Genomic DNA, 26,889 nt, shown 5'->3' with positions numbered 1-26,889 from the left:
GTCTCCAAAATCTTGTTATTTAAAAAATTTTAACGAATGACGAAACAATTCTCATGTATTAATATACTGAGTCACTTATCCACAAATCCCCAAATTGCTTATATATTTGAAATGTAGACTTTTACACTTTCACCGCTCTTACTCTTGAACCAATTTATTAAACCCGTCCCTCGTAGAGTATAGGTCTTCATTGTAAAGCATGTAACAGGTAGGAGGATGCGTTTCCGTCCCTATAAAGTATGTACATATTTTTTTGACCCAGGGCACTAGCCGAGTCGATCTAGCCATGTTTGTCTGTCCGTCCGTATAAACGCAGAGATTTCAAAAACTTACAAAGCTGGAAAGTAAGATTAGAAATGCTGCCGAGACTTCAGCGCAGCACAAGTTGGTTTTATCCGAGAACCACGCTAACAAATAGAAGAGGTCTTTGGCGTCCAGTTTTATTGCTAGAATTAACATTTTAATGGAAATGGTCAAAATCTGCCTGGCGCCCACATTTTTCAATCCTACCGGCGCTCCAATAGAAATGGTTTGGAATTTTATTTTAAAAATTGGATAACAGACTAACAGGTATCTGATAGTCAAGTCACTCGACTGAAGAGTTCCTTCTTATATCCTCCATAATTACCAACCAGCTTTGAATCAACTCTTATGAAACAACAGGAGATATGTGCCTATACCAATACCGTGCTACGTTGCTCCATTAATACCGAAGCAAACAACTTTTCAAAGAACTTTGTTTTTTACTTCCGTTACTTACATACGTGCATTTTATAATCGGTATCTAATAAAAAGAGTTAGTTTGTGATATGTTTTAAAAAGACAACAAGAAATGTATTGAATAAGTACAATTATATAATTTACACATAATATTTGTACATATATTTTGTTAATTTGATACGCTTTCAAATCGAATGAAAAAATACGTTGCGTTCGTAACTTAAATTCCGCCCCTTTACCATAACTCTATTTGCGGATTCGTCTCGCGGATAATAGTCTAATGTTAAATTTAATATGTGTCTATATGTCAAAATACACTAGTCAGTTTACAATAGTGTAGCACTAAATTTCCGGTGGACCGAAAATGTTTGTATTATGCATTTTGTCAATATTCCTTTTGCCAAATAAAAAACATTTATGCACTTTGGCCTACCCAAAGGACTAATTTCTAGCTACCCGTCAGAAAAGAGGAATACAACTAACCTACCTTACAAGTGGACCACAAAACAAAAGGTATCCAAATAAAGAAGTGGTTTCGAAAATTCTCTCTACATTAGTCATTTGTGTATTTACAAAACGTATGTGTTTTACCGATCCTTGTCCGAAATCAATTCTATCTTTCGCTGTTTCAATTGTTGTTATCGGACAGTGTTTCTACCAAAATTTTCCAGTTTCCCGGGCCTAAAGGAGTACACTTGTGGATACAGCTTTTGTACAAAAATAAATTGTTTAAAGAGAAGTGCGAATGTAAGTTATACGCCAAATTCCTATCTATGTATCTACTAGTAAACTAAGTAAAACTCATTAAAATCAGGTCATGTTTGCCTTTTGATCTTTGGCTTGATATTAAGGGTTAGTCCCTCTGCTTCGGTGACATCCTACCAAAGCAGAGACGAGGGTCTGAGTCCCGATCATTCCTGTAGCCGATTCTAGCAATCTCCTCACCCTGTAAAGTCTAAACTCATGGCTGTCATCGTCCCCAAATACCATGCTCTCCCTCCTTACTGACTATGTTATCCGTCTGGATTGCGAAGTCTTCTAAAATTATCACAAGAAGTTGGCATTCGTGTGTTCAATGGCGCTTTGTCGGCGTCACATATAGGAGGGCGAGGACTTGCGTGATCGCGAGCGCGGCTTCGAGGGACTCTTCAGGCTGTGCCGCGAGCTGCTGCGCGGCTTGAACCCGCGATCGTTCCACGGCTCCGATACTCGTCCAAACCAATGAATCAAATCCATAACCTCTAGCTAAAAGGGTAACGGATCAGTTTGCTATGATCGATAGGCATGGCTGCTCCGAAAAGCTCACCTGAAGGGTCTGTGGCAATTCCTTGAATATCTCACACTTGGTCAGTTGCGCATGTTGCGAAAGAAAGGAAAGGCATTTCGACTTCAAAGCAGTAGCCATATAGCGATCCGCAATGCCAAGAAGGCAGACCACGGAGTCCTCGTCAATTAAAGAGTACAGGGTGTTTTCGCACAGTTCCTTTTGGTTTGAAAAAAATGAAAGCTTGTTTGTAAGGTACTTGAGAACATGTGTATGCAACAACGCCCAATTTGTATTGTATCTTGTATTTCCAAAAATAAATATCACAAATTATAGATCAAATGGGCTCTATTGCATGCACCCCTTCAAACCAGCTTAAGTACCCTCCCCTACCTTGAGATCATCTATGGAGTACCGGTCTGCCAAGAGCATTAGTTCGCACACCTGCTCGGCGCCAACTGTACGATCGATAGGAGCACCGTAGAGGTAAAGCAGCAGGCGCCGGAATATCACGGGGGAGGTGTCCGTGATTATGACCTTTCGGTTGATGGACTCCTGCATGCCCGACATCAGGGCCTTCTTGAACCACTCACAGCGAGCCGCAACGATCACCCGGTGGGCCTTGAAGCTGTGCACCTGGAGGGCCTTCGTCGCAGGCTCGGCAGCTTCAGTTCCGGCCTCTGCCTTGCCGGCACTTGGGGTCGACGCATAGGTGTGGACCTCGAACTCCATGTCGGCCAGTTGGGTCGAGTGCAGTAGACGCAGGGCGTTCTTCGAGAGATTGCTGCTGGCGGCAATGGGTGGCTCACAGAGATGTCGAATGAGGTTTAACTTTGGGTACAAACGAACGTTAGTCAAAAGCATTTTCCTGATGTAAGAGTTCGTTACCTTAATGCTATTGTAATCATAATATTGTTTCCGATCCAGGTAGATCGGTTCCTTGTCGCTCAGCCCCTGGTTGAGGTTGTTCTCATGGTCAGCCATTTTGATGTTGTTGGTAAGCCGACTGCTGCTGTCCAATAGTCCCAGCTCAATCACGGACTGTGTGAACTCCTGTTTTCGCACCAGCAAACAGATCTGACTAATGGCGTCTCTCAGGGCATCCTTGTGGTCGAGTAACTTGGCAATGACGCCATTCTGCAAACGAAATACCCGATGTAGTGGAGGACAACAAGGTGGGTATTCCAGCACTTACTATCTGACTGGTGGCCAGCTTGAAACAGAACTTGAACTCCTTCCAACCCAGCTTGTCGTCTAGTCGATCCGACAGGTTCTCCACTATGAAGATGTAAGCGGGAATGTCCATGATCAGTTGCTCGAGGTTCTGGTTGATGGTGCTGCTTTTGCTCAGAAAATCCATTTCGCAGAAAGTACTCCTGCAAGGAAGGAGGTGTTCAGAGGCCATAGAGTTACCCAGTACCAGATGAACTCACTTTTTGTCCTTGATTATTTCCAGGGCCGCCACGATCCGGCCATATATGTCGCGCATTTTCCGAACCTCGTACATGTAGAGCACGAACTTCAGGTCATTCTCCGCGGAGCTCAGGCGCTGCTTGTCCGGGAGATTGTCGTAAAGCGTAAGACCCACGGGAGCACCGCGACGAGGACGTGGCGAGGGTTCGGCCCCGTCCGCAATCTGCAATTGCATGACAATAGCATCGTCTGCCTGCTGTTGTTGTAGTGGGAGATCCAAGTGGGAACATTTGAGGTCCTGCAATTCAAAATACACATGTAGTCTATGGTATGTAGTCTCTGCGAAGTCCAGTTCCAACACACCTTACACATGATTTCCAGCGAGTTTTTTATTTCCTCTATCACAGCGGTCAATACAAATAAGATTGATTCGATCTGTTAGGTGGGTGAGATAGATCAATAATTGCCATTACTAGTAATGTGCTATCACAATCAGCTGAATTCTCTTACTTCAGGTACAAGATAATTCACCAACTCGGCCTTTTCGTCGACGCTCAGGCCGACAAAGACTCCGAGTACGTTCTGCAGCAGCTGTTGAACCTGCGACATAAAAATTGGGATGCGGGTTCGGACATACTTGACGATCTCGTTCTTCTGATATCGGGTCATGTGAGTGGCGTCCGTGATGAAGATGTTACAGAACTGAAGTACTTTGGCGCAACCTGCAGGAATGTGCACTCAGCAATTAGATCCTCTGGAAACAAGGAAACCCACTGACTCACCTATGGCACATTCGCGCAAGGCGTCCTGAAACGTCGCATAGAGCTGCGCCGGATCGCGGGTGATGTTACCGGGGTTAATGCACTGTATGACCCGGTTGAGAATGCCGTGCAGATCCATCGTAACGTTAACCACAACTGAAAGTAGAGCGCCAGTGGGATAAGTAGGATATATACAGGTCATACCCTGTAATGCATACATTTTTTTAGCCGTATCAGTCGCAGGTACTTGCGCGTCGGCTCCACCAGCTTGGTGAGCGACGGCTGCGACTCCGCGAAGCTTATCAGCTTCTCGCACACATCCTCGTCCAGATCCGGGAGCAGGGACTCCGTGTACAGCCAGTGGAGGATGGGGCCGAGCAGGAAGGTGGGCAGGTTGCACAGAACGCCCACGGGAGTCAGCGGCGACGACGGCGGCGTGTCCATGGAGCTGGGGAATGGCGAGGGGCTGCGTGCCCGGTAGGGCGACAGCGGTGGCCTCCGGATGCTGCAGATGGCCAGCCCGGCGGTTGGTGGCAGGGGCGTGGGCGTGGGCTGCAGCATCAGGTCCTGGCAGAAGTTGAAGATGTTCTTGCAGTGCGACTGCGACGTTTCCAGGTGCGAGTCCGAATGTGAGGTGGGCGGCAGACGGTACATGCCACCACCGCCGCCGCCGCCGCCGCACTCGAGGCTCAGCAGACCCGTGGTCCTGACCACGGACGCCGCGTCCCCTGCATTGCCATTGCTCAGGCAGTTGAAGCTGCTGCTGAACTGATGCACTCGCTGGGCGCCCAGTCCGGACGACGGCATGGTCTGGAAGTCACAGGGCGGCTGCAGGTAGATGGGCGAAAGATTCAGGCGCGGCAGGGACTTGTCATGCCCGTCGTCATTGGCCGGCGCCACGGAAATCCTGATGGGATTCGGCGTGTTGGGGCCGCTGTGGCAGGTCCTGGCCGGTCGAGCGGAAGCCGAAGAAGGGGCACTATTGACACACATGCTGCAATCGAAGCCATTGAGCCGCAGTATGGAGGCGTGCAGGGCGTACTCCATGCCGCCGGAGCTCTTCACCACCACGTCGCTGAAGTAGGACTCCTGCAGGGCCTCGCCGAAGCTCAGCTGCTTCTCCTGGCCAGCAGCCTGGCCATCCTGCAGCCGCTTGCACTCGACGGCATACCAGTTCTCGCAGCTGAGCACCAGCGTGTCGGTCGGCGTCAAGGTGTTGGTCTGTGGGGCGAAAAGGTTACAGTTCTAGAGTCCTGGAGGAGATCCCGAGCCATTGGTACTCACGCTGAACTCAATGCTGTGGCCGGCGAAGGCTCCAAAGACAAGTCGCGGGTTGATCTCGTGGACGTCGAAGGTCTCGCAGCTGAAGAGCACACTGGCCGACTCGCAGTAGGTGCCGCAGTCCTTGCCCTCGGGCAGCGGACTGACCAGGTCATTGTACCAGGTAATGTCGCTGGTGTCGTCCAAGCGGAACTTTATGCTAAACGGAGGGGAGGGGATTGACGCTCAGGATGTTTGTGTGTTACATGTTTCGGGAGGATGACTTACCCCTCCAGGCCGGAGAGCTCCCGCTTTCCCTCGAAGGTGCAGCAGACAATCTAGGATGTTCGGGCGAATATATGTTAGATGCACATCGGCGGCAGGAGATGGGGCAGTACTCACCTCCCATGTGCCCAAGAAAGTGTGCACCAGTGCCATGGCGGTTTTTTAGTGTCCCGGTTGGCGTTGCCTAATCTCGCGTAGAGCCATGAATCCTGGCCGAAAGCGGGTGTGTGTGTGTGTGTGTTGCTGCCCGAGTGGGCCGACGAAATGCAGTTTCCCTGGATACTGCGAGTCAGTGGGAAGTCACCAGTGACCACATTGCACGCTCCGCTTCTCGATGCTCCAGGGAGTCCACTTTTTACTTTTCCCGACTCTAGAAAGGACCTCTTCTGGATACGGGTTTCGATGTGCGAGTGTGCATTTGTATGTATTTGTTGTTGCCAACAACTGTAACTGCGCTGCCGCTGTTGCTGCTGCCTCCGCTCCGCCGCCTCTCTGCCGCTCTGCAAGGATTCCAGCGAGTCCTGAGTCCTCGCTGCGAGTCTCCAGCGCTCTCGCTCCTCCCGGCTGTTCGCTCTCGCATCCCTGCTTCCGCTGGCCCCTGAGCTTTGCAGCAGCTGACGAAGCTTCCACGGAAAAGCTTCGGGAAAGGATGTGGTACGTGGGTGGTTATGTACGGCAGGTAAGGACTCCCACGTCCGTCGAGGCTCGCTGGCGAGCTTTTCATTTACTCTTCCAGGGAATGTTTGGACTAGCACGACGCACGCACCTCATGACGTTGCACAGGACACGCATTTGACGCTTTCTATTGACGCAAATGCCTCTTGCACAGCACTCGATATGAAAAAATTTGATGGACTCATCAACTCAGTTTTAGTAATCCCTCATAGGGCATGGATATACCCCTTGCTTTTTGTTGGTATTACATTTTCAAACTGAAAACCCCTTAAAATTTTAACTGGTCTGAAAATATCTTCCCCAAAAATGATTCGCTGATTTGGTTTAAAATGGATTTACTATTTAGGTTAATCTTTTTTATTCCAAGGTTCATACAATTTAATTTCAATTTCAAGTACAAATAAAACATTTCATTTTGGCATGCTGGACATCACAATGGTAACCAGACTGTAAAATTACTTCTCGAGCTCGAAAATATAATGCAAAAACCGCAGTGTTCGCTCAAAATATAAAAAAATTGTTACATATTGCATATACTCCACGGATTGTAATACATATCAGGTTTTGGAAAATTTCAAGTCTTATCACCGTTACCTTTTAAACATATCTCGATTTTAGATTACAAACTTCACACAATAAAATATATTAATTCATGTTATAATTATTTTAACAATTAACACATAATTTGTTCTCCCTTAAGGAATTAATAGCAGAACTATGCTTTCAAAATAAAGGCATTAGTTAATCGAGTCGAGAGTATAAACGTTTTTTGTACAATTTTAAAATTTAATGGAAAGATACAGTTTAAATAATACCGAAATAGGGCTGAACTTCACGACCTTGTTTGGATGGCTCTCTCGAATCAGGTGCTAGAAGTCCAGAAAGGCATTGATGGCACACTGGCTGGTTTCCTGATCAAACTGTCTGTCCTCGTAGATCCGGATCCCATCCCTTGCTATGATATCTCGGGGAGAGAGCTGCAAGTAATGGAAGCAATTCAAAGGATTCCCCGCATAGTGGGTTCATAAGCCGAAACATACGCTGAGAAGCTGCTTGGCGCTCAGGTTATAGCCCTTATAGAGGGCAATCCTTTGGAGCGCCATCACGCTGCGAATCCGCTGACGTGGCTCGATGGTGAGCAGCTTGCGGAGCACATCCCTGCCCTCGTGGGCGAGGTCTTGCACCTCCTCCGGCAGGAAGTCCTCGCTGTCCCCGTCACTGTCCTGCAGGCAACCATTGATCTGGGCAATGGAGGGGGCGTTGGACAGACCGTCCTCCGGTTCCACACTTTCCCGGCGGCGTCGCAACAGGTGACGCTTAATGTTCGGCGACTGCAACAGAGCAGGTGGTAAGTATTGAAGTCAGTTTTCTAATCAGAGAGGTTTTGCTTAAGTATACTTTTCTGCGATTCTGGAAATTAGTCAAGACCCAAACCCACTTTCAAAATCGCTCTTCAAGTTGTATTCAAAAATATATAGAAGTAGGTAAAGAAAAAGAATCCAAAAATCGAATACCTGTAAATGTTGAACTTCTGATATGAAAAGCCCTATGTCTCCAAGAATTTAGACCTGTTTTCGAAGCGATGAGTAACCCCTGTTTGTTTTTCCGCCTGTCAGCTAAGCCAAAAAACAATAATTAGCGTCCGGTGACAACACGATCAACCGAACAATGCTAATGGTGGCGCCCTGAATCATATCTAAATAACCAAACAATTCGGAACAAACGCATGAACACGCAAATACGCAAATCACAAACGTCAGCTTATTGACAGTGCCAACCACATGTCTCGGGTACCTTGCCATGGAACTCAATAACGTAGAGTAAACAGAAACTCTAAACGACACTTACTATACCCTTGCAGATCCATTTAAATTAGCAGCATATTTGTGCATAATATCAGTGGTAGTAATAAATAACAGATCCATTACTTTCATCTACTAACTAACAACTATAAAGACTAACTCGAGTTTTTCAGAAATGTTCTTTGAGTAATAATCTATGTTGTGTAAAAATGTGATTGATCACATAGCGTGAGAAATTAAAAAGATCACTATGTGCATTTTAAAATAAGAAAGAATCGTAAATAAGGCAGCCCCTATCCTCTTAAGGTATAATTTAGTCCGATTACTTAATGGGTATTTCAAGCCGAAATCTTATATGCAGCTTAGTATAGGATAAACACACAAAACACAGAAATGTTGTACATTCCACAGCTTAATTATGAGCTTAATCTGCTGATAATAATATACTTTATATTTATATCATAAGGGAAGTGGTTGTGTAGAATATTCTGGAAGGACTTAAAAATCAACTCTTAAATTTGAACATTTTACAATAGGTCACTTTAAAATCAAAATATAGTATAGAATCTTTAACTGCGTGAGGCTAAATCAAGGAAGGTATTACATTCCACTGCTTAATAACGAGCTTAATCTGCTGATAATAAAATACTTTATATTTATATCATAAGGAAAGTGACTGTAGAATATTCTGGAAGGACTTAAAAATAAACTCCTAAATTTGAACATTTTACAATAGGTCACTTTAAAATCAAAATATAGTAAAGTATCTTAAACTGCGTGAGGCTAAGTCAAGGAATATTTAATATTCCACTGCTCAATAACGAGCTTAATCTGCTGATAATAAAATACTTTGTATTTATATCATAAGGAAAGTGGCTGTGTAGAATATTCTGGAAGGACTTAAGAATATACTATGAAAATTGGCGCTCCACACTCTTATATCTCTATTTCAAGCTGTAATTATGGTGATTTCGAGAAGATACATGGCGGTGGTAATCTGGATACCCAACTTGGATAAGTCGCAGGCCCATGTCTTAGATCGGCTCCGCTCAACTAGCCCGCAAAGCTCAGCTCGGCTCCACGAACGCTAATGCATGCAAATTGGATTCAATTAGCGGGCGACTACTTTTAAAATAGAAATAGACAATTTTTGTCGAGTTGACGTCGCTGATGCTGGACTTATTGTCGTTGTCGCCATGGAGAGTGCTGTAATACTCGCACTCTCACTTGCCGAGTACGTTCCAGATCTACGGTCACAAATGCATGTATGGGGAAAAATGGGAAAGTGGAGGAGTGCTTTAGGGAATCGACGGGCGAATACTTATCAAAGGTACTACATTTTGTATAGAAAGTCAATTGAATATCCGTGAGTATTTGAGGAAGCCAATTTAGAAGTCAATATGGTAAAAACTCGTCAATTTCTATATTAATATCTACACAAAAAAAACTTGTAGGTAAAATTGACCAATACATTAGTTAAATGGTCCCAATTAAACAAATTGTCAATATAACTAACGAAAAAGTTACTCTCACAACAACAAAGTATACACATCTTTTCATTTTTTGATGGTTTTACTATTAAATAGTAACAAGAGCAACAATAAAATACACGTTACTATTTTTAACAGTTTATACAATTGCCTAACTATCCGTATTGTTCAATTGTATCCATACAATTTTCAGTTCCTTGATCTTTACATTAAAAACTCGTGGTTTTAGTTGTGTTAGAATGAAGGGTAAAACCCACTTCGATCAACCCCATACATAAAAGCAGCAGAATCTACATTAACTCCCCATTGAATAGAATAGCAAATTTCATGCAAATCTAATTTGACAAACGCAATTGTCATGTAAGAGCCACTTACTGACACTGACTAGCTGCTAATTACAGCGCTGCACTTGAATACTCGCATGTGCATACGTAGTTGCATGTGGGATGTGGATGGTGGTGGTGATGGTGATGGTGATGGTGGTGATGGAGGATGGTCCGGGTTCGAGTCCAAGCAAGACACGCACTTGAACTTAACTTGGACTGCGAACGGAGAAGTGGGTGTCTCTCGGGCATGACCCAAAAATGCTGGCAACGGAGAGGAGTGACATTTATGATTGGATACCGTCACTTTCACATCGGAAAACGGCAGCAGGTGGCATTCGGGAAATGCCAGCGAATCGCAACTTAGTCATCCAGATCCATTACCAGATTCAAGGTGACTGCCTGCCTGGGTTATAATGGCAAATACGAAAATCAGTAGAGAAACCACTAGGTTAGGATGCATTGAGCGCTGGCCTAATGCCGAGAGATTTCGAAAGGTTTGACCTGCATTTGGAGCAACAAATTAAGCTTAATCAATGCGGCTGCGGCCGCCAACTGACAAACAACGAAAAGTTGACAAAGTGAAACAGTTTGGGTTGTGCTTAGAAAAATTAAATTAAATCACAGACGGGCGAGGCGAGCGGTAATGATCATCGGGTAGGGTGACAGGGTGACAGGGCGGTACAGGGACTGGCCATGCCACCTTCCTGGTTCGTTGATTCGAAAACAAGTTGCGAAATGAGATGGGACGAGCGCTCCACTGATTCTGCTCTGGTTCCCGCAGACGCTGGCAATCTCTGTCCATATTATATCTGCTTTGTCGCTGACAATGTGACGCATGGTAATTGTAATTGCCGGCACGTGAGCTGCCCGCTGTCACTCCATCAGAACTACACTACGACCGAAATATAGAATTCTTTCAAATGCGAAATAGTATCTATTTTTGATATGGCCAATTCTCTACTGTCGCACGCGACATTCGTACGCTTTGGAGCTGAAAAAACCATATTCCAAGTTCCTTTTTTCTTTGGCACAGGGCTTGAATTGAAGCTCTTGATTAGCACTACAATTAATGCTAGGTATGACTTCGGGCCATTGTTCGTTTTCGGAATATATACAAAAATTAAAGCCTTTCCCACGCATCAATAATATAAGTGATAACGTGAAGGAATACTTTGATGCTGTTAATTTTACATTGTTTCTCATTCATTTTTCTTAATAATGTTTTTGGGTTGGTTCAAAAATATAAATTTTTTTATATTTAAAACTTTAGTGACTAGTGCAGGCTACAAGTAGCACGCGACAATTTTTTCGTCGTTTTGTAAGGTGGTTTTTCTTTAACCTCAAATGAAAGGTTCTAAGCCAACTTAGGAATATACCGAAAAAATACCAGAAAAAATCATTTCGCACATATTAGTAGGTATTGTCCTGAAAAATTATCCAATAATATGCAAATTGCCTACATAGTTTATAATATATCTAATTAAAAACAATTATCGGTGAAATACCATATAGAAATATGTTTTAGTCAAGTTTCAAGATTTTTGGCATGGTTGACATGAAATTGAAAGTAATCACCAGAATTCTTTCTCTCCGTGTAGGCAAATAGTTGTGATACGATTTCTGCGTTTGATTTGGCTAACTAGATCACAATCATCAGCTGGCCCTGGCCCAGTCATGGGTTGCTGGAATCCATCTTTCGTTTGAACTACCATAGGTCATCAACCGCCTTCCTCCTCCAGCTGCGCTCGGTTGGCCAATTATCGTCGCGACAATGTTTAGTGCGAGCAAAAAACTTGATAGTGATTATTATTTTTATATTTCCTAGAATTAATGTCCAGAGATAATTGTCTTAATCGACTGTACATCGCTTATTGCATAGTCAGCCGAAAAGAGAAAAAACCCGGCAAGAACAGATTGACAAAACAAAGTGCGCAGCAGCAAAAACCGAAAACAATCTGCAAGATTTCATTTCGGATGACCATTGCGGTTTTACGAGTGCTGAGCTGCCGATGAGGGGAGGCCACAGAAGCCCTAAACAAACGCGCCAGGAAGTGCTCTGGGACCTGGCCAAGATGAGGTGGCTGAAAGGTACCACGACGGCGTGGCGTAATAAGTTGCCCAAGTCCATCGACGGGCCATCAATATGTTTCAAGTTATTTATTTAAATGCACTTTTAATATATGCACATGGGCAGGCACAGGTACATCTATTCAATCGGATGGCAGGCCGGGCAGAGGCCCCTTTGATCGCCTCCAGAACCCGACGACCACATGACCATGCTGGGATGGGCCCTTTTCAATTACAGTCATTAAAATGCGTGTCTACTTTAATTACAAATTTCAAAACGGAAAAGACGAACATCGCGCAGAGGTGGATAAAAGTGCGCATAGATTTCGCAGTTTCCCCCGGGGGAATGGGCAGGGGAATGGGAATGGGAATGGAAGGGAATCGCCACTGTCCACTATCCACTGTCCACTGTCATTGTCCAGCAGTTGGCAAGCGCTGGATAGACTGGACAGGCTGGACGGGCGGTGTATTATGCGACAATGACCTCTTTTCCGTGCTTAGGACATTCAAGGCCAATAACAAAGAGTTATGTATCCATGAGATACAAAGGCGGCTCTGCCGCTGCTTCGCTGCCTTACCGCTGATCGCAGGTCTAGTACTCGCAGCAAGGAGGCACGAGTGTGTATGTGCCTCGGTGTGGATGTGGCATGCAGCAATCTTTGCTTTGCAGAGAACACTGGGCAACAAGGTGGCAAAAGGTGGTACTTCTCTGGTTCCCCAGTAAAAAGGGAACTGACCGATGGATCTTACGGTGAACCACTCTTTTGATGAAATCGCTAGCTTCCCTTGAGTTCGGATGCAGATTTCAAATATCTTAATGCGGAATAACTCGGAATAAACCTTGTGTAGGCCTGTGTAATTACCTTTCAGGATGATAATGATAATGATGATGATAATGCCCCAGCCCCGATCTATGCTAGTTCTCCCCCTGCTTTTGTGTTGACGACCAGGACAATGTTGATGTTGATTGCAACGCATGTGCATTTTATATTACATGATAGCAGACCAGTGCGAGGAGTGCGAGCATACCGTGGCCATTCCCCATTTCCCATTCCCCAATCCCCAATCCCCACTTGGCAAACCCAAAAGGCCACTTTATCCATGTTGGCCAGGCGAGCCCGAGTCGGTGGAAGTCGTGTCCGCGGCGCACAAATTTATTGCTTTCGCTGCTCTGCAGAGCCTGTAGAAAATCTACGTCCAGAGGTTCCCCTTAGCGGGCTCCGCAAATATTTATGCAAGTCAAGAGCATAAAAATGTCGCAAGAAAATGAGCAGGCCGGTGCAACCATTAAGTGACCACTTGGCCCAGCAGGCAAGTGCTTGTGGATGCCGTCCTCCTCCTCCAAGTCGGTGCATTCCCACTTGGATCTCTTCTGCGTCCAGTCGGTTCGCGGGGAGGATCGGTGGCCGGCTGAAAGCAATGCCATCTCGTGCCCGGCCAATTTTCCACCATCTCAACGCCAAAAAGTTGCATTTGATTTGGTCTGGCGTGGGTTAAGGTATGAGTACTATGGATGCCCTTTCTTTGGCCAGCACTTTATACCTGCCTAAACAACACATTCAGAATGCTTAGGGTTTCCAGATACATATAATTGCTTCCATAGAATGTACATTTACTATTGTTATGAAGTGTCTACCTAAATATTGCAAAAAAAAGGTTCAAAATCATTTAACAGTCTGAACATTTTTGAGTTAATGGTATACATTGTTTTAACCCGTTCTTATAAATGTAATACAGGAATAACTTCGCTTTGCAAAGACAAGTGTAGTCAAGTGTCGGCTAAATATTCCCACTCTCATTATTTTAATAGCATCGCCCACTTTGGCTAGGACTCAGTGGTCGAAGTCCCTCCGCGCTTTCTTCCAACTTCGTTGTACTCCAGCAGAGCTGAGGTTGTTTTTAGATCTGGCAATTAAATGGCTAGTGGGGGATCTTTGGCTAAGTGTGTAAGAAGGGGGACTAGGTCTCACGAAGACTTAAAGCGACCCTAAGCTAACAGAATCTATGAAACATTTACTGGTGAAGTTATGGGGTAAATCAAAGTTATGTTTAGACTATGAGCACTGTAGCCCCGCCACTAGAATACGTCATCTTTTTTTCCTTGAACACATAGTTCACATAGACAGAGTTGCTGTTTCTCAGCCGTTCATCCATGGAAATCATTGAGCAACTTAATAATTGCAATTATGCATGATTTTTCTGAACGTAAGTATCTAAAGATTATGAGATTCATTTTCGTGACGAGACATACAGCGCTGTAGATCGACCTTCAAAATTAGCAAACGACTGGTAGGCCATAAAGGTTTTCGGGTTCTGGGTATTTGGGCTATTGGGTTCGCATACATTTTACAAGTCCCGAGGTACCAGCACCGGGACTAATCTTCCCGAATTATAGGTTCAGCTTATAGGAAACAGGTAGAGAGTCCGATAATCCATAGGCCCATAAAACCCAAAACCGAACCCAAAGTGGTCGTAAATAAACAGATGGGTCGCGTTGAAATATTTTCGACAGCGTACATTATACGGCTTTCCCCTATTTATCTTTTCCATCTCTGTTACTATCTGGCACCATTAGTACTATCATGCTCATTCTCAAATCAGAGTCTTTCCAAATCCAATCAGAGCACGTTTAACTTAAGAGCTCTCCCAGAACTTTTCCGCTAAACGATTGTCTGACCTTAGAGACGTCGACGCAGTCGTATCTTCTATAAGGCATTTGATGTTATGATTGCACCGAAAGAAAAAATTACATGGAATTTGATATCATATGTAAGAACAGCTTTTAGAAAATTTATAGTACAATGTATTGAATTAAAAAATGCGTAATATTTATGTATATAATGCTAACAATTAATTGTAATAACAATGCTAGCTATAGCAACTATAGGCCTTCAGCTCTAAAAAATGCATAATATACATCTCATGTATTACCTGTTATAGATGAATGATTGAGATCAAAAGAGAGTATATTATCTATTACGATCAAAGTTAAGTTAAATAACAAAAAAAATATCTAAAAAACTAAGTTCTTAGTATTCAATAAATACAGTTTGAAAAATATGATATAATGAGAATATAATAATGATAATGAGAACAAAAAGTGTTTAATACAGGGATTGGGTTCGAAAAAATCTGATTTTGGGAACATTTTTTTCAAATCATACTATTTTGTTGGTTTTAATTCGTATACTTATTTTTAAACCGGTTTCTGTGCCACCGTGATTTGCTTTCGGGGAAAATTTGGTTGCACGGATTTCTGTGACACCCCTAAATATGAATTTTTGTGCTGAATAAGTATCATTGTGGCTGTTTCACTCTTAGTTGCCCAATTAAGAAAATTCGAGAATGCGGTGGATGTGATTTTCGTAAGTGACAAATGCGGCTGGGCAATTTAGCGCCCCACCCCCGCGCTTCAAATATAACCTTTGGTGCAGGGAGTGGAACTTTCCACGGATACGCATCTATCCTTTTTGGTGTATATATCTGGCCGTGGTCTATAAAAAGAATCTGCAGGCCTGTTTGGAGCTGCCCCAAGGCATTTATCATTCTAAGATAATCAACGATCGGAAACCCCCTGCTTTGATTATGTTAATGATGTTCCTCGGCCGGATCGAATGCAGCCTGGTCTGGTCTGGTCTTCTTCTGGCCACTGGCTTAGTCCGTCTTTGGTTCGATTGCTAAAGTTCTTGGCCTGTGGTGGTGGTGTGGCTGTGGAACTAGCAGATAGGCAGGCAAGCTGGCCCGTCCCCTGGCCCCCTGGCCCCCAGTCCCGCCTCGGTATCCAAGACGGATACCGGTTTCTCGCCAACCCAGCCAGCCCAACTCCTCTGCGACCCCGCCAAATGCAATGAACCACAATTAAGCATTTTTCTTTGGCCCTGGCTGATTGCTGATATTATCATCGTCCCAACTGCATTTGAAAATCGTGCTGCGTTTAATGATGCTTATGGCAATCGATCAGCAGCGAGCGATCCTGGCTAGTTCGATTTATAAATAGATCCCCGTAGGTCTGCGGTCTGCAGAAGTCTGCAGAAGACTTACAAATTGCATTCGCTTTAAAAATAGACAGCGCTTGTGAGCAATTTGCCGTCTATTTATGGAGAAAGGGTTCTGGATACTGGGTTTTCCCATTCTGGGAGCAGCCGAGCCGGCTTAGAACGCCGACTAAAAATATCCATGTCCCCGGGATCCTGCGAGGCTCACGTACGCATTCCCGCTGCCCCAACCTCTGCCTGCGTTTGCTGCCTCGGCTGCTGCTGCTGCTGCTGCGGTTGCCTGCTGCGACGTTCGTGCCTAGCACGCTGTCTATGGCCATACCGCTGGCGCTCTGCCGACGTCGGCGTCGGACGTCGGGCGTTCGTGATCCGCCGCCGAGTGTATATAAACGCCCCGGCACACTGGCATCCACTCAAAGTGTTTCTTGAAACTGACCGGTGAGAACACGCGGCAGGCCAGGCCAGCAGCGCAGTGGATTAAGAATATACCATATATAACCATAACCCATAACCAATTTTTTTTCAAATACATTTTTTTTAACTTTGTGCGTTGTGTGTTTGTTGCAGGGCGCGAATCGAAATCCCAGAATATTCCCAAAAATCCAAACCGTAAAACGATAAGATTAAGTGTATCTGTGAGATACGCAGTGCCAAAGCAAAACCCAGTTTTAATCCGACGAAAGCGGCTTCAACAAAAAGGTGAGTGCTGGCCAAAGGCAAGGTAAAAAGGTATCCAGGTACCGGGGCATCAAGGTATTCAGGGTGATATCCTTAAAACAAGGTCTAAGCCTGCCTTATCTGCATCTTCGGGCCATCCAAACGCTGGGTGAACCACCCGTTTGTGTTTCGCAAATCACCGCCAGCATTTCTTAACGAGTTTCGATTGCCAAGTCTTGGCGGCGGACCTAAATGCAGTTTTGGCCAACGAGAGCTGCTCGTAAATTATAAAGATCGTATCTTGGCAGGGGGCCCGGCTTCTCGACCGGCCAGAGTTACCTAGTTGCGTAACACCCACGAAATTATGGCCAGAGCAATGGTCGTTGGCAGCAATACAATAATACAATGGGGGTGCTCAGACATATTCAAATGCATATTGTTTATGGGGCTCAAGAACCCCATATATTAATCGGAGCCCAAACCGTTAGGTCCATGCTCTTTGTTTAATAAATTAGGGTTTATCGATGGCCATAAAAGGCCGCATTAATTAGCATAAGGAAATAAGCAGATGGCCAGTCCAAGTGGTAAATTTGCAAGTCAGCCGTTATCAGATGGACCGAGTAAGCCACTGAAAACTTAAGTGATCACCACTTAAGTGCCGCATTTGAATAATTAAACGCCGTGAATCTGAATCTGAATGTGGACGGGGATGTGGATGTGGATGTGGGCCACTCGGAGCAGGGAGAAAGGAGGCGCCATTAGACAGGCAGAGCGAGGACCGGCCAGCCGGGTCTACGAACTGCGGCGACCGCCAATTTAATTCAGAGGTAGAATTTCATTTAATCGAATTACAAAAGAAGCAAACGAAACGTAATTCTGCGGAAGACGAAACGATGATTGGGGAATTCAAATGGAAATGGAATAGAAAGTCCGGCTACAAAAATCTCACTGAGGGTCATTGTGCAGCAGAAAGCTGATGATATGCACGGGCTTTTATGGGTTCTATGGTCCGCTCCCTCATACTAATTAAGTCCGCTGTTTGCTCTTCCCTTCGCAGAATGAAGTGCCAACTGCTTTTCCTGGCCACCGTGTGCCTGGCCAGCGTTTGGGCGCTCCCCGTGCCCGACGAGGAGGTTGCCATTCAGCCGGAAGTCGGCGCCAAGGCCGAGTTGCTGACCAAGACCGCGCTGCCCACTGCCGCCGAGCCCGCTGTCCCCAAGCCGGAGACCGAGAAGGTGCCGGAGCCCAAGATCGCCCAGGAAGCCAAGGCCGCCGTTCCAGAGCCCGCCGCTCCCATCGCTCCCGTCGCCGAGCCGGCCAAGGAGATCAACAGTGTGGAGCTCAAGTCGAGTGCGCCGGACGTAGAGACCGCCCCAGCCATTCCGGAGAAGAAGACCCTGCCCGAGGAGACCAAGCCCGCCCAGGAGTCCACTCCCGTAGAAGCCGAGAAGAAGCAGGAGAAGACTGCCCGCACGGAGGCGGAGCCTGTCGTCGAGGCACAGCCCCAGGCACCCAAGGCCATTGAACTTGCCCCCGAGGCCCCAGTCGCCAATGCCGAGGTGCAGAAGCAAGTTGTGGACGAGGTCAAGCCCCAGGAGCCCAAGACCGATGCAAAGTCTGCCGAGGAGCCAGCGATTCCCGCCGTAGTAGCCGCCGCCGAGAAGGAGACCGTCGTCCCCGAGCAGCCCGCCCGTCAGGAGAGGATCAACGAAATCGAGCAGAAGGAGGCCAAGAAGGATGCTGTCGCACCCGAGGAGCCAGCCAAGGCCGCTGAAGCCGCACCCACCGCCGCCCCGGAACTTGCCAAGTCGGAGACCAACATCCAGGTGATTGCTCCGGAGAAGAAGTCCATCGAGTCGACCGCCGCTGCCTCTCCTGCTGCCCAAGCCGCCCAGGCCAAGTCCGGTGAGGCCCCCAAGCCTGTTGACCAGCAAAAGAACACCGAGACCGTGGCCGAGGCCGCTCCAGTGCTCAAGACCAATGCCCCACTGGCCCCCGCCGGCGCCACCAAGGTGACAGAGCCCGCCAAGGAGCAGGAGAAGGAGCAGCCAGCCGCCGAAACCATCGCCAAGGCCTTGCCAGAGCAGAAGTCGGAGGAGACAGCAGCAGCTGGAGCTCCGGAGCCAGCCGCCGCCGTGCCCGAGGCCAAGAAGATCGATGAAGCACCAGCACCCGTTGCCGAGCCCGTGGCCAAGAGCCCGGAAGCCATTGTCGAGCCTGCTCAAGCCCAAGCTGCACCGGCCGAGCCCAAAAAGTCGTCGGAGGAGAAGTCTGACAAGTCCGAGTCCAAGGTCGATGAGTCCTCAGAGTCGAAGGAGTCGGAGGAGAGCAGCGAATCGAAGGAGAACTAGGGATAGTAAGAGCTTTACATCTACCACCATGCCTTTACCCAACGCCACCAGCACCAGCACCACCACCCCCGACCATCGCACCACTGCTACGCCTTGGCAGCGTCTTAATATTACGATCGTAGTTAGTGGTATCCTTAGTTGTAAATGGAGCAGATCGAAATGACACACAACCATTAATACGAGGGGAGAGCTGAGGAAGGCGCCCCGGAACAATAGAACCAAGTGGATCGGAAGTTACCCACGCGTAGGCATAACAATTCAACACACAACAAACAGGACAAACCGCTAAGATGGCATAAAGTAATACTTATAATTATAATTTAATTAATGTAATTTTAATTAAATCTTAGTCATTGCAAGACAACACCCCTGCACTCTGCACCCCTGCAACCCCCAATCCTAGATCAGCCTGCCCAACTGTCCTTCCCAAAAATAACCCCCAGAACGAAGCCAGCACTCGAGTATCGCCTACGATGCATTATAAATGAAAAACCCTTTTTTTTTATTTGAGTTCTAACATAATGAAACTACATTTAATAACGATAGTGTTATAACGTATATATGAGAGGAAGTATATATGATTTTATATAGACTGAGAAAATTCTTAAATAAAAATCGAAAAACTAAAATACAACATGGGTGCTGCGAATACTTTCTGGGGGATGGGGTGAACAAGATCCTAATATAATACCAACAGAAGGCTAAGGCCCTAAAAACAAGTGACTTTTCCAATAACCACAGGTGAAGAAAATAAAGAATGAGGTCTTAGGGTGGACAATATTTGATTATACAGCTCTGATGGCTAGACCAATTATACACATAGCTCCCGGCGCTCGCGCTTGGATTATAGAGCTTCACTGTTGACTGAGCAATACCAAGTATTCTCCATAGATGCCATGCACATGCAGCAAACCAGTTCCACAGTCCCAGATCTACTGAGGCTGCACAAGCGCTAGCTATTGCGTCGGAAAACCAATGGGATCGCCGAGATGGCGCATGCTCGCATTCTGAACGGTTATTACCGATTGAATTACTGACTACCGGAATGGGTGGCTTACCTTCTGTGTCAGCATCTGACAGGCTATAACGCCCAAGGCCCACCAGTCCACTGCATGGCCGTAAGGTTCGCCGCACAGAATCTCGGGGGCTGAAACGATACGAGAGGGGGAGAACGTTTTACCCACCCGCAAACAAATGGTGAAGAGGCAATGTGAGCAGTAGACTCTGAATGGTTGCTTCGGCGGGCCGAATTCGGATGATATTCATTGGGTTTGGAATGTAGAGCGGTACGAGATAACCGACTGGACGACTGGGAACTCGGAACTCGGAACTCGGAACGATTAATGGCTGGTCGAAATATGATTTGATGGTTTATTTGGATAATGCTCGAAAAAGGCCAATTACATTTCTACTTTGAACGTGTGCTTCAAAGGATTTATTCTGCTTAATTCGATTTTACAATATTAGTTAAGTCGTAAAGTACATTTATCGATTACTTCTATAGCTTGGACATACAGATAAACATTGATTTACATACATACACATCTATATATTTGATCTCCATGGATACATAGAGTTGGTACTATCGTTTAAACACTACAAGTACAATCACAATCTTTTATACATACATCTCTACCGCTACTTGCCTCGATCTCAACATTAGATGGGTTCTGAATTCGTTATTGTTTTCCTTCTCCTCCTTCTCTCTTGCACACCGAATATAATTTCTTAGCTTGCATCATTTTCATTATTTACACTGGCGATTTAGACATAATTAACACAATGCATTTGCTCTGCTGACAGGTATTTGCTTGCTAGTGGAGCTCAAAGCTTGATTTTGGAACGTTTTGCATGGATAATCGAATGGGTACAACGCTTGTCGCACCTCGAGCTTAGGCTTGGAGCAAGGGAAGTTTGGTGGGGTGATAGACAGCTAAATGGTGGCCTATGTGGTAAACTCGAGAGCCTATTCTTTACAATTTTCAACTCGGCTCTTGACTCTGCATCCATCTCCTTTTAGCCAAGCATCGCTATCTGCACAACGTTGCCTCCTGCTCTTTTGCGTGAACACTTTTAAATCCTGCAGAGCTGGATTTACCCATACCATGCTCTTGGATGTACCGGTGGTTAATATAACCTATTGGATAACTTAGGCCATAATAACAACTAAAACAAGAGAGAACGCTATGGTCGAGTGCCTCGACCATCTGATACCCGTTACTCAGCTAACCAACTATAAAACAAGATTTCTCAAATAATTTCCAGGGCATTTCTTTTGATTCTGCACCTAGCGGTAGCGTCACTAACTTTTATAATTTTATAACTTATTAAATAATATTGCGATTGGTTTGGTTATTGGAATGTAGATAGGTATTGATCAATAAAACGTATTTTAACGTACGCAAGAAACCGTTAAGAAAAAAATTGTAACCAAAAAAAAATGGGCGCTATACAGACTTTAGCTTTAGAGTGGGCGTGGCACTCCGATAAAACAAACAAGGCTGCTAAGGAGCCTCTAGAATCTGAATGCTTGCTCCCAACCTTTTAACTTTTGTTGATTCCGAGATCTTAGCGTTCATGCGGACATACAGACAAACGGACAGACCCACAGACGGACATGAATATATAACTTTATCAAGTCGGAAACGCTCCCTTCTACTCGTTTCATACATTCCGACGAATACAATATACCATTTTTCTCTAGGAGTAACGGGTGTATATATTAATGGTCGCATAACACTTGCTTAGTGTTTGTCTAACTGACTGGATTTATTTACGTGAGTTGTTCATCTTCTATATCTTCAACAATAAATCCAGTCAGTTAGCCATTTTTAAAGAAAATGCCATCCGGCTTTAAGGGGGTTCACCTATGTCTCAGTTAAAATAGTAGAACATTTTGTATTGCAGTTCTAAGTTTTAATGGTTCTTCACAAAAAATGTTCAAAACCATTAAAAAATACGGACGAGACATGGGTTAACGCCCACTTAAGGCAGAACAATTGAAATGAAAACCTACATTTAAAACGTTCTAGTTCAGCAGGGACTTGCCATAAATATTTAACTACTTGGTATTTTATCTTATCACCCTTGCAAATGACTCACCCTTAGTCTTGGGCAAAAACACTATAAACGGTTGAAAAAAAAGAAAATACAAATAAATAAACTCGCGAACAACTAATTTTGATGTGTGGACAGCCCCGTAGTGATAACCAGCCACTGGTGTGGCGTTTCTACACAAAGGTGACAGGATCTCGATCCCTTCTCCTTCAACCCGTCACATTGCGAGGGTCTCTTTGATGATCTTCTTCATGGCGTTGCCCATGGAGGGGGCAGCCGAGCCAGAAGTGGAGTAGTCGAATTTAAAGAGGTACGGCTGCACGTCCGGAAAGGATGTGTCGAAGATCAGGTCCAGTTCGCTCTGACTGGGCGTCTTGGGGACGTAGTCGTGTCGGTTCATCAGCTCGGTGATGTATATGACCTTTTCGGTCAGGAGATCGGAGACATTCTCGCGGCACAGCTGCCGCTCGTCCTCGTTCTCGTGCTTGATCAGGTCCAGATGGACCGTCCACACTTCCCACGGGATCGACTCCTGCGGGAAGGGCCAGCGGTTCTTCTTTTTCTGGAAGAACTCCAGGCTGATTTGGCCGGAGCCGCAGCTTTCGTTGGAGCGCAGCTTTTCGCTGAACGAGTTGATGGCCCTCTTCACCTTGTGCGTCAGGCTGTCCGAAGTGCAGCACACGTAGGTGAAGTCAATGAAGTTGCAATCGACGTCCGTGTAGCCGACCGTCCCAATGGAGTACTGGGCGTCGCCCGTGTACATGTACTTGCCCAGGCAGCGGTGAAAGAGGACGGTGTGAAAGATGGTAGCTACCGCCTCGTCCACCTGACGACCCTCCATGGTCAGATCGAAAACCTGCGAACGCGCGTTCATCACGATAACTTCTTCGGCTTGGGATTGAGATTGAATTTGTGTGCTGTCTATGTACAGTGTTCCGTCGCTATTGTGACTCTGTGTCCCTTGCTCCCTTTCTGCCTGCCTGCCTGCCTATTATGTAATGCCTCTCTAGGCTGATCTGGGCTCTCTGTTGTTGATGACTGTTTCTCACAGCTTACAGTTGCTTTTATAGTAAAATAACCTTTCTCTTCTCAAATGTACATAGTTTCATAACTTAAGTGGTAGTATCCTAGCGTGACAGTAGGTTATATATGCTATATTTTCCTATTCTGCTCTGTTCCCTTTGCTTCTAAGTTGCTTCTGCTGGGCTTTCTTTTCGAAAATGCCTTTGAACGATTTGGATTGCGATGGATCGGCGCGCCTCTTAACAGCTAAATCTATTACTTAAGTGTTTGTTATGTTTAAGTTGAATTAAATCGTACCCATGTATTTGAAAGTGCCACACATGGTGCGCGTGTTGGCCCCCAGTTTGAGCCACTTGCTAAGGCCGAAGTCGGTCAGCTTTACGTGAAACTGTTGCGTTAGCAGGATATTCTCCGGCTTGGCATCGCGATATATAATCCCGGCGTTGTGCAGAAAATCTGAGAACACGTACATCGGACGTAAGACTTTGGTGATGTGATCAGAGGCTGCATTACACCCTGTCTACTCACCCAGAGCAAGTGCTATTTCGCCAACATACAGTCGAACCAAATCAATGGAGAAGTGCGTTATTTTTGAGAACAACTCGCCGTTAGGTACGTATTCGGATACTGCAAAGGAAGTATTTAGTAACACTTGGAATGCTAATTAAAACATCCTCGCGACGTACGAATGTGGAGGTTGTGGCGGTTCTGCCACAGATCAATTTGCTTCACGATAAACGGATGGTGACCGCAAACCTTCTGTATGTCGGCCTCGTCCTTGATCTGCCGCACGCTATTATCCTCGATGAGCTGCAAAAAGGCAGGGGGTTACTTAATCTCCACGAATATCCACATCAGGCTCTGAACAACCTTTGACTTCTTCAGCACCTTCAAGGCGTAGCACACGCTGTTGTCGCTCTTAGTGCACACCTTGAAGACCACGCCGAAGGCTCCTTTGGCCACTAGATGCTCGATTTGGTACAGATCGTTCCGGCTGGACTCCTTGAAGTGCGAGTTGAAGATTGAGTTGGTCAGAGGCCGGTGCCACTGGGTCTTGCCCCGACGAGAGCCGTGAAGTGACGTCAAGCTGCAGGGAAACAGAGGCGTATTAATAAAGGCCACAGAAGGTCAATTCCGAGGGATTCTACCTCTTTCGCGTCGCCTTGTTCCGATGACGAAATGAGTTGCGGGCCCCGGAGAAGCTCCAGTTGAGGCGTCCTCCGCTAAGACTGCCAAGGCTCCAGGTGGAAAGCTGTTGCTGAAACAGGGCAGATCATTAGGATTTATGTTTTCAGTTTTGCAGCTCACTATATTATATGTACACTGAACACGCGGCGGACTGTCTGTCCGAAGACAATGGCCTTAAAACGGTCTCAGCCGATTTATCACGGCTTACCTGCGTCGTTTTCGCCGGGAAACTCAGCTAATGAGTCGCAGAACCCTGTCTATCTATCTATCTACGAATTTCTACGGAGGCGTAGGTTCGGTTTTGCGATGTTCACTGGGCGACGACACGTGCGTTATGGCCTGTGAATATTTGCAAACAAATAACGCCACCGATGATCGAACAGCTGGAATCGGATCGCAGAAGAGAGCGAGAGAGCGAATCGGAAACAGCCCATACAGTGGGGTCCACGAAAAGTGATCATCTGTGTACTCGGTTTTTGTATATTACACATTCGGAAACTCAAAATATTCCTTAAAAATTTGTTAGAGTTGATCCTTGTTAGTGATTTGTTAGGCGATGCATGTCGAAGTGTGTATGAAAGGAGTTTCCAATGCCCTCTGGCTCTTTTGATGACCAATGTTCCTAAGGTTCTGATTTTTTTTAATGTCTATAGTGGGAAATTCGAGAATGTTCCTACAGAGTTCCGAAATGGCTTCAGCTACAGGTTGCTGATTTGTACCATTGAAAAGGTATTATGAATTGATGTTTATCCAAACCATACTATTCAAATAATTTTCTTCTAACATGAAATTATGATCTCAGCACTTTAAATTTGCATATGATAATTGTGGTTTTCAAATAGAAAATAGATAGATAAAAAGAAAAAATGTCTGACTGAATAATTTGTGCCTCAAAACGGTTAGTCGCATCTGAGTTTTTTTCGTATCAAGTGTTTGATTTCGAGAAGCTTGTACAATATTTTCGACCGCGACTGTGGCCAGCGTTTCTTGGCTTGAGGGTCACCATTCCGTATGGTTACACACACGCACGTGCACGTAGTATACGTACAGATCTTTGGATCTGGATCTCCGTGTGGGCTATGCGATCCTCATAGTTATATTCGGATCGAGATGTGCTGGAGGGGCATGCGGGAGGGCGGATTTGATAAGGGGGCGCCAGAATTTGCGCAGCGGGAGGCTCAATTGGCATGGCCCTGAAATCCGTACGCGAATGCGGAAACACTCGGGGCATTTGAAGAGTGCGGAAAAGAGCGCCCACACACGTGATTAATTTGGGGTGGTGGGGCAGTGCTCGGCGTGGTGAGGGAGAGGGTCAGGGGTCAAAAGCCGCGTCGTAATTGAATGGGGAAAATGCGAGCCCAACACCCATCAATGACGCAGTATTTATTTGCGCTGACGAGGGAAAACATGGCCAACACTGCCCGAGATATGTACATACATACGTATGTATGTATGAATCTTAGTATGTGGGTTGCCTTATCAGCCTGTCCCAAATACCACCCACTCCAACGCTTCTTACTCACTACCTGCTGTGATTGTACGGGCGGCTCCTCCTCGCCTGCAGGATCTGGTTGGGATTGGTGGGCTTGGGCCTGGGCCTGGAGCTGGGCTCTCCTCGGGTTGGCCTGCTCCTGCTCCTGTTGCTGCTCCGCCTGCTGCTCGTCTTCCCGGCGATGATCGGCGGTGGCTCCTAGTTCCGCTGCTCCTTGTGGCCACTGCTGTGTCCTTCTGCTTCTGCTCGCGTTCCGCGGTTGCGAGTTGCCCATCAAAAGCTCCACTCGTTCCAAATCAATTCCCGTTGTTTCGTCTTCGTCCCGTTGTTGTTTACACACACACACCGCACACCACCACACTCGTTCCACTGGAATTGCGCAATCACCGTGTGCGTGTGTGTGCGTGGGGGCAGCAGCAAAAATAATCGCAGTAAAAAGCGCGCACTTCGCAGCCGGAAAGTGAAATTCTAATATAAATATTGGGTGGCTCTGGTTCTGTTTTGCTGTTTTTTTCCTGTGTTACGCTTTGTTGTTGTTGTTGCGGGGAGGTAGCAGTGTGCCCAGGTGACGGATGGAACTAAAGCACGAGTGTTTTCGCACTAGCAAGCGGTCACACTGAAGCAGGGCTGGCTTAGTATGTTGACCTTTATTAATAAGCATTACGTATTTATTAAGGTATCTATCCATCAGTTCCTCAATTCAGCACTGGCACAAAATCATCACGCAGTCGACTGCGTCGCCACAGACCCAAAGGCAACAGCGGCAAAGCACCTTTTTAGCGCTTTATTAGTGCTTACACAAGTGCTTTAAAGATGCTGAATACGTGCTGGTTTTGATGCATTGATGAATCGTAATTGAAAATCAGCACCATTTTTAATACAAAATCAACGCCGATTGAGCGTTCGGTGATGATCTTTTTGCAGTGATTCAATGGTACCTTCAAAATGAAAAAATACAATCAATAAACTAATAAATAATGGAAAATATATAGTTTTCGGGGCTTACAAAAAATTTTAAAATGTCCCTTGTCCAGAATTACACTGTTTGTACACTGGGTATCCC

The 26,889-nt window shown here is 45.8% G+C and overlaps 4 protein-coding genes across 10 annotated transcripts; 1 reads left to right on the top strand and 3 right to left on the bottom strand.

Annotated features, from left to right (window-relative positions):
* Positions 1-835: 835 nt before the first annotated feature.
* Positions 836-6,190, bottom strand: LOC108004854 (uncharacterized). The gene is made up of 13 exons (XM_017067935.4): positions 5,821-6,190; positions 5,707-5,756; positions 5,443-5,638; positions 4,377-5,379; positions 4,180-4,314; positions 3,908-4,119; positions 3,761-3,832; positions 3,418-3,695; positions 3,180-3,360; positions 2,873-3,121; positions 2,378-2,815; positions 2,027-2,203; positions 836-1,965 (listed from the first exon to the last, which is right to left on the bottom strand). Exons 1-13 carry the CDS (start codon positions 5,854-5,856, stop codon positions 1,813-1,815), a joined length of 3,180 nt encoding a protein of 1,059 aa, XP_016923424.2. The 5' UTR covers positions 5,857-6,190; the 3' UTR covers positions 836-1,812.
* A 506-nt stretch (positions 6,191-6,696) lies between these two features.
* Positions 6,697-26,367, bottom strand: S6KL (S6 Kinase Like). Of its 6 annotated transcripts, none has more exons than XM_017067917.4 (9): positions 25,858-26,366; positions 24,295-24,404; positions 24,017-24,233; positions 23,833-23,956; positions 23,675-23,773; positions 23,444-23,602; positions 20,125-20,213; positions 7,419-7,709; positions 6,697-7,355 (listed from the first exon to the last, which is right to left on the bottom strand). In XM_017067917.4, exons 1-9 carry the CDS (start codon positions 26,098-26,100, stop codon positions 7,248-7,250), a joined length of 1,440 nt encoding a protein of 479 aa, XP_016923406.1. In that variant the 5' UTR covers positions 26,101-26,366; the 3' UTR covers positions 6,697-7,247. The 6 variants fall into 6 exon arrangements, with proteins under 6 accessions (XP_016923406.1, XP_016923409.1, XP_016923410.1 ...); XM_017067920.4 differs by having other exon boundaries at positions 24,295-24,398; XM_017067921.4 differs by having other exon boundaries at positions 24,295-24,398; positions 25,861-26,366.
* bnb (bangles and beads) lies at positions 16,366-19,700 on the top strand. 2 transcript variants are annotated; one of them, XM_065867786.2, is made up of 3 exons: positions 16,366-16,496; positions 16,626-16,757; positions 17,773-19,700. In XM_065867786.2, the coding sequence occupies exon 3, from the start codon at positions 17,774-17,776 to the stop codon at positions 19,064-19,066; it is 1,293 nt and encodes a 430-aa protein (XP_065723858.2). In that variant the 5' UTR covers positions 16,366-16,496; positions 16,626-16,757; position 17,773; the 3' UTR covers positions 19,067-19,700. The 2 variants fall into 2 exon arrangements, with proteins under 2 accessions (XP_065723858.2, XP_036676009.2); XM_036820114.3 differs by lacking the exon at positions 16,366-16,496 and having other exon boundaries at positions 16,515-16,757.
* Atg101 (autophagy-related protein 101) lies at positions 20,467-23,437 on the bottom strand. The gene has a single exon (XM_017067924.2). It carries the CDS (start codon positions 22,995-22,997, stop codon positions 22,341-22,343), a length of 657 nt encoding a protein of 218 aa, XP_016923413.1. The 5' UTR covers positions 22,998-23,437; the 3' UTR covers positions 20,467-22,340.
* Positions 26,368-26,889: the final 522 nt, after the last annotated feature.

This window comes from Drosophila suzukii, chromosome X (assembly GCF_043229965.1).
Source record: "Drosophila suzukii chromosome X, CBGP_Dsuzu_IsoJpt1.0, whole genome shotgun sequence".
Classification (NCBI taxonomy): Eukaryota; Metazoa; Arthropoda; class Insecta; order Diptera; family Drosophilidae; genus Drosophila; species Drosophila suzukii.
This window is presented reverse-complemented; position numbering and strand designations above follow the sequence as displayed.

Coding starts and splice junctions, on each gene's coding strand:
- LOC108004854 (XM_017067935.4), bottom strand. CDS start 5,856: ATGGCACTGGTGCACACTTTCTTGGGCACATGGGAG. Junction 4,315..4,376: donor ACTGATACGGCTAAAAAAAT/GTATGCATTACA, acceptor CTCTACTTTCAG/TTGTGGTTAACGTTACGATG. Junction 2,204..2,377: donor ACTCCATAGATGATCTCAAG/GTAGGGGAGGGT, acceptor TCAAACCAAAAG/GAACTGTGCGAAAACACCCT.
- bnb (XM_065867786.2), top strand. CDS start 17,774: ATGAAGTGCCAACTGCTTTTCCTGGCCACCGTGTGCCTGGCCAGCGTT.
- Atg101 (XM_017067924.2), bottom strand. CDS start 22,997: ATGAACGCGCGTTCGCAGGTTTTCGATCTGACCATGGAGGGTCGTCAG.
- S6KL (XM_017067917.4), bottom strand. CDS start 26,100: ATGGGCAACTCGCAACCGCGGAACGCGAGCAGAAGCAGAAGGACACAG. Junction 24,234..24,294: donor AACAAGGCGACGCGAAAGAG/GTAGAATCCCTC, acceptor GTTTCCCTGCAG/CTTGACGTCACTTCACGGCT. Junction 7,710..20,124: donor GTCAGATGCTGACACAGAAG/GTAAGCCACCCA, acceptor GCTCTGTTGCAG/TCGCCGAACATTAAGCGTCA.